Raw genomic sequence first — 3,438 nt, 5'->3', positions numbered from 1 at the left:
CAGCAGCAGCAGCAGCTGCTGCTGCTGCTGCTGCTACTGCAGTGCCTCGACTGGGGTCTTGCTTACCCCTGCGTTTGGCAGCGCCGGGCCGTACACACTTTGCAGTTCGTCCTGCTGCTGCTCCGCCTGCTGCTGCTGCTGCTGCTGGGCTGAGGGCCCCTGCAGGTGCTGCTGCAGCTGGGGCCCCATGAGGCCCTCCCCGTTGTAGGGTACTGGGCTGGGGGCCCCCCCCAGGCCCAGGCCCCGGGGGGCCCCCCTTGGGGGAGACCCAAGCCGAGGGTACTTCTCATCAGCTAGGCGTCTTTCTTCAGCCCCAGCTGCCAGCAGGGGGGCCCCCCCCTCCTCGGGGGCCCCCCCGGGGGGCCCCTCGGGGGGCCCCCCGGGGGACCCCAAGGGGGCCCCCCCCGGGCCCCAGAAAAGGTCTTCCCCGTAGGTGCTGTCGTCCAGGGCCTCCTCAGAACCTTCCCCGGGGGGGCCCCCCTCGGGGGGCCCCTCCTCTGGAGGTTGCTGCTGCTGCAGCAGCGCCTGCAGCGGCCCCAGGGGGGCCCCCTGGAGGGGGGCCCCCAGGGGCCCCAGGGGCCCCAGGGGCCCCAGGGCCCCCAGGGGCCCCAAGTGCTGCAGCCCCGCGCCCCAGAAGGTGAAGTCGGGGGGCAGCAAAGAAAAGGGGCCCCCGGGGCCCCCGGGGGCCCCCAAGTACCCTTGACCTGCTGCTGCTGCTTTGATGCGGTCCGCCAAAGACATATCCAACAAGTCCTCAATCTGAGACAAAAGACTGGGCCCCAAGTCCTCATGGGGGCCCCCAGGGGCCCCCAGGTCCTCGGGGGCCCCCGGGGGCCCCGGGGGCCCCGGGGGCCCCAGGGGCCCCGGGTCCGGGGGGGCCCCCCGGTGGGAAGGGGGGCCCCCAAAGGATAGCTGGAGGGCCCCCAGCCACAGCTGCGGCAGCGCCAGCCACAGCAGAAGACAAAACCCCAGCAGCGCAGCAGTTAAGACAAGATGGGCAGCAGCAGGGCTGGGGGCCCCCATGGCTTAGGGGCCCCAGGCATGCCCTGGGGCCTCGGGGAGAGTAGGGGGCGCTGCTGGGGGTGTAGGTACACCTGGGGGTGCGGGGGCGCAGAAGCAGCAGCAGCAGCAGCAGCAGCAGCAGCAGCAGCGCGGCAGCAGCACCGGGGCGCGCCGCGGCGTTCCCCTCACGCCGCGGCCACTGCAGCAGAGACACTGGGCGTGCGCAGCAGCAGCAGCAGCGAGGGCTGGGGCGACGGGTTCGCGGAGGTTTGCTGCGGGCTGCTGCTGCTGCTGCTGCTGCCGCTGCGGCGCTGCTGCGGGCGGTGCTGCTGCCGCTGCTGCTCCCGGGGCTGTTCAGGGGCCACTGGCGGGCGAGCGAAGCCCTACAGCCTCTCCAGCAGACATTAAGGATATTACTAATTGCAAAGAATAATAAAAAGCTGCAGCAGAAGTCGCTGGAGGCGCAGCTTGCTGCAGAGTCTGGGGAGCCAGCAGAAGGGCCGCTAGCCTGCGCTCCCCGGGGCAGCAGCTGTTGCTGCTGCAGAGATCTCCGCTGCAGTTCAAAGCGCTAATTATATTATTTTGTCTTTTTTCGCGTTTATATTCCCAATTATATTTTTAATTGCGGCAAACCGGCGAAAAGAAAGAGCGCCAGAGCTTAAAGCCCGAGCGAAAGAGCCTGGGCGCCGCGTCGAACGGGAGTCGCTGTTGGGGCTGTTTCTCCCGCCAATTTGCACAGAAGTCATTGTTCTTTCCGCTGCTTTTTCAAGTTTTTATTTTTAAAACTATTTAATTTGAAGCTTTATCTCTTTAGAGCCCGCGGAGAGCCGCGGGAGACCAATTGGCGGCGCCCTGAGAGCGCCGTCGATCAGCTTCGATTCACAGTGTACGTACACCTCCTGCGCCACTGCTGCTTCTGCTTTTCCCACTATTGCATTTCCACTTTTTCTTTTCTGGACTTTTCAAAAGAATCTTTTTAGTTTTAAAGGCCGCATAACGGGCAAGTTGTCTGCTGCAGCAGCGCAGCGCCGCCTGGGCGAACTGCACCAGCAGTTGCTGCGGGTGGCGCGGCTGCACGGAGCCATTGACAGCATGAACTCTATTTAGTTCTTTCCTTTTATTTAAATTGCTTTTTATTTTAATTTGTTCTTTTATTGCCACTAATTGCTGCTCCGTCTAGGGAGAACAGCCCCAGAACCCGCAGAGCCCAGCGCCGCCGCGCAGCAGCACTGCAGCAAACCCTTTTTAGCTCTAACTGCAGCACAAGAAGAAAGCCCTTAGTTCACTCACTTTGTCTCCGCTGCTGGGGAGCAGCAACTCAGCTTCTTCTCTGTAGCTGCTGCAGCACCAGCAGTCGGGAGCGGCACATTGGCCCCCTCTCTGTAGCTGCTGCTGCAGCAGCAGCTGGGGAGCAGCACTTCAGCTCCCCCTCCCAAGCCGCTGCAGCAGCACGCAGGCGGCAGCAGGCGCAACGCAGTGTACAGACAGCCAAGAGCAGCAGCAGCAGAGCAGCAGAGGTGTCTAGACACCGCTGCTGCTGCTCCTGTGTGGGGTGCTGCGGGCCTTCGGGTGTACAGACAGCTCAGAAGGCAGCAAAGTGGCTCCAAGCCGTTGGGGTGTCTCGGCAGTTTCTCAACTGTCTCGGCAGCTCGAGCGCTGCAGCTTTGTCCACAAAAAAAAGCGCCAACCCTAAGAGCGAAGCAGCTGCAGCAGCTCAGCAGCAGCAGCAGCTGCAGCAGCAGCAGCTGCTGCAGCAGCAGCAGCTGCGCTCCCGTCGCAGCCAGCGGGGGCAGCTCGTCTCCCCGCAAGCTGCTGCTTGGTGACAAATAAGGGCCCCAGGGGCCCCCGGGGGGCCCCCAAGCCCCCTCAAGTAAGCGGAAATAAATTTAATAGTGCAACAAGAACTGCAAACTTACAACTAAATGAACTAAAGCACTTTCAAGAACATCCGGGGGCCCACAGGGGGCCCCTGCAGCGAAGCGCCTCGCTGCAGGGGGGCCCCTGTCAGGCCCTGGGGGCCCCTCGTATCTGGGGACCCTGGGGGCCCTCCTGTATGGGGGCCCCTGATATCCCCTGGGTACCCCTTAGGGGCCCCCTGGGGGCCCCTTGGGGGGCCCCCTCTGGGACCCTCTGGGCCCCTTTGGGATGGGGGCCACTTGGGGCCCCTCGAATCTGGGGGCCCCTTGGGACCCTTAGGGCCCCTTAGGGGCCCTTGGGGCCCCTCATCTCTGGGGGCCCCTGGGGGGCCCCCCGGGGCCCCCAAGGGGGGCCCCCGGGGGCCCCTCGTGTGCACTCATTTGAGGCAATTTGGGGGCCCCGTGGGGCGCCAGTTGGCCTCAAAGTTCTGCCGTGAGGCTCGAGGGTTGTCCCTCTGAAGTTTGCCAAAAGTTTAATTCTTTTTGTTCCCTGAAGCAGCAGCAAAGAGCAGCAGCAGCA

The 3,438-nt window shown here is 64.2% G+C and overlaps 1 protein-coding gene across 1 annotated transcript in view; it reads right to left on the bottom strand.

Moving 5' to 3' along the window:
- Positions 1-1,023, bottom strand: part of ETH_00014495 (Rhoptry kinase family protein ROP21, putative) — a gene marked incomplete at both ends in the record, with an annotated part of 5,263 nt that extends 4,240 nt beyond the window's left edge. Inside the window, one exon of the mRNA XM_013377531.1 lies at positions 67-1,023. Coding sequence (XP_013232985.1) covers positions 67-1,023 — 957 coding nt within the window. The remainder of the gene's footprint in view (positions 1-66) is intronic.
- Between the last annotated feature and the right edge of the window lie 2,415 nt (positions 1,024-3,438).

The sequence above is a fragment of the Eimeria tenella genome, genomic scaffold (assembly GCF_000499545.2).
Source record: "Eimeria tenella Houghton genomic scaffold, Eth_scaff540, whole genome shotgun sequence".
Lineage (NCBI taxonomy): Eukaryota > Apicomplexa > Conoidasida > Eucoccidiorida > Eimeriidae > Eimeria > Eimeria tenella.
Note: the sequence above shows the minus strand (reverse complement) of the source record. Positions and strands in the feature narration are given on the sequence as shown.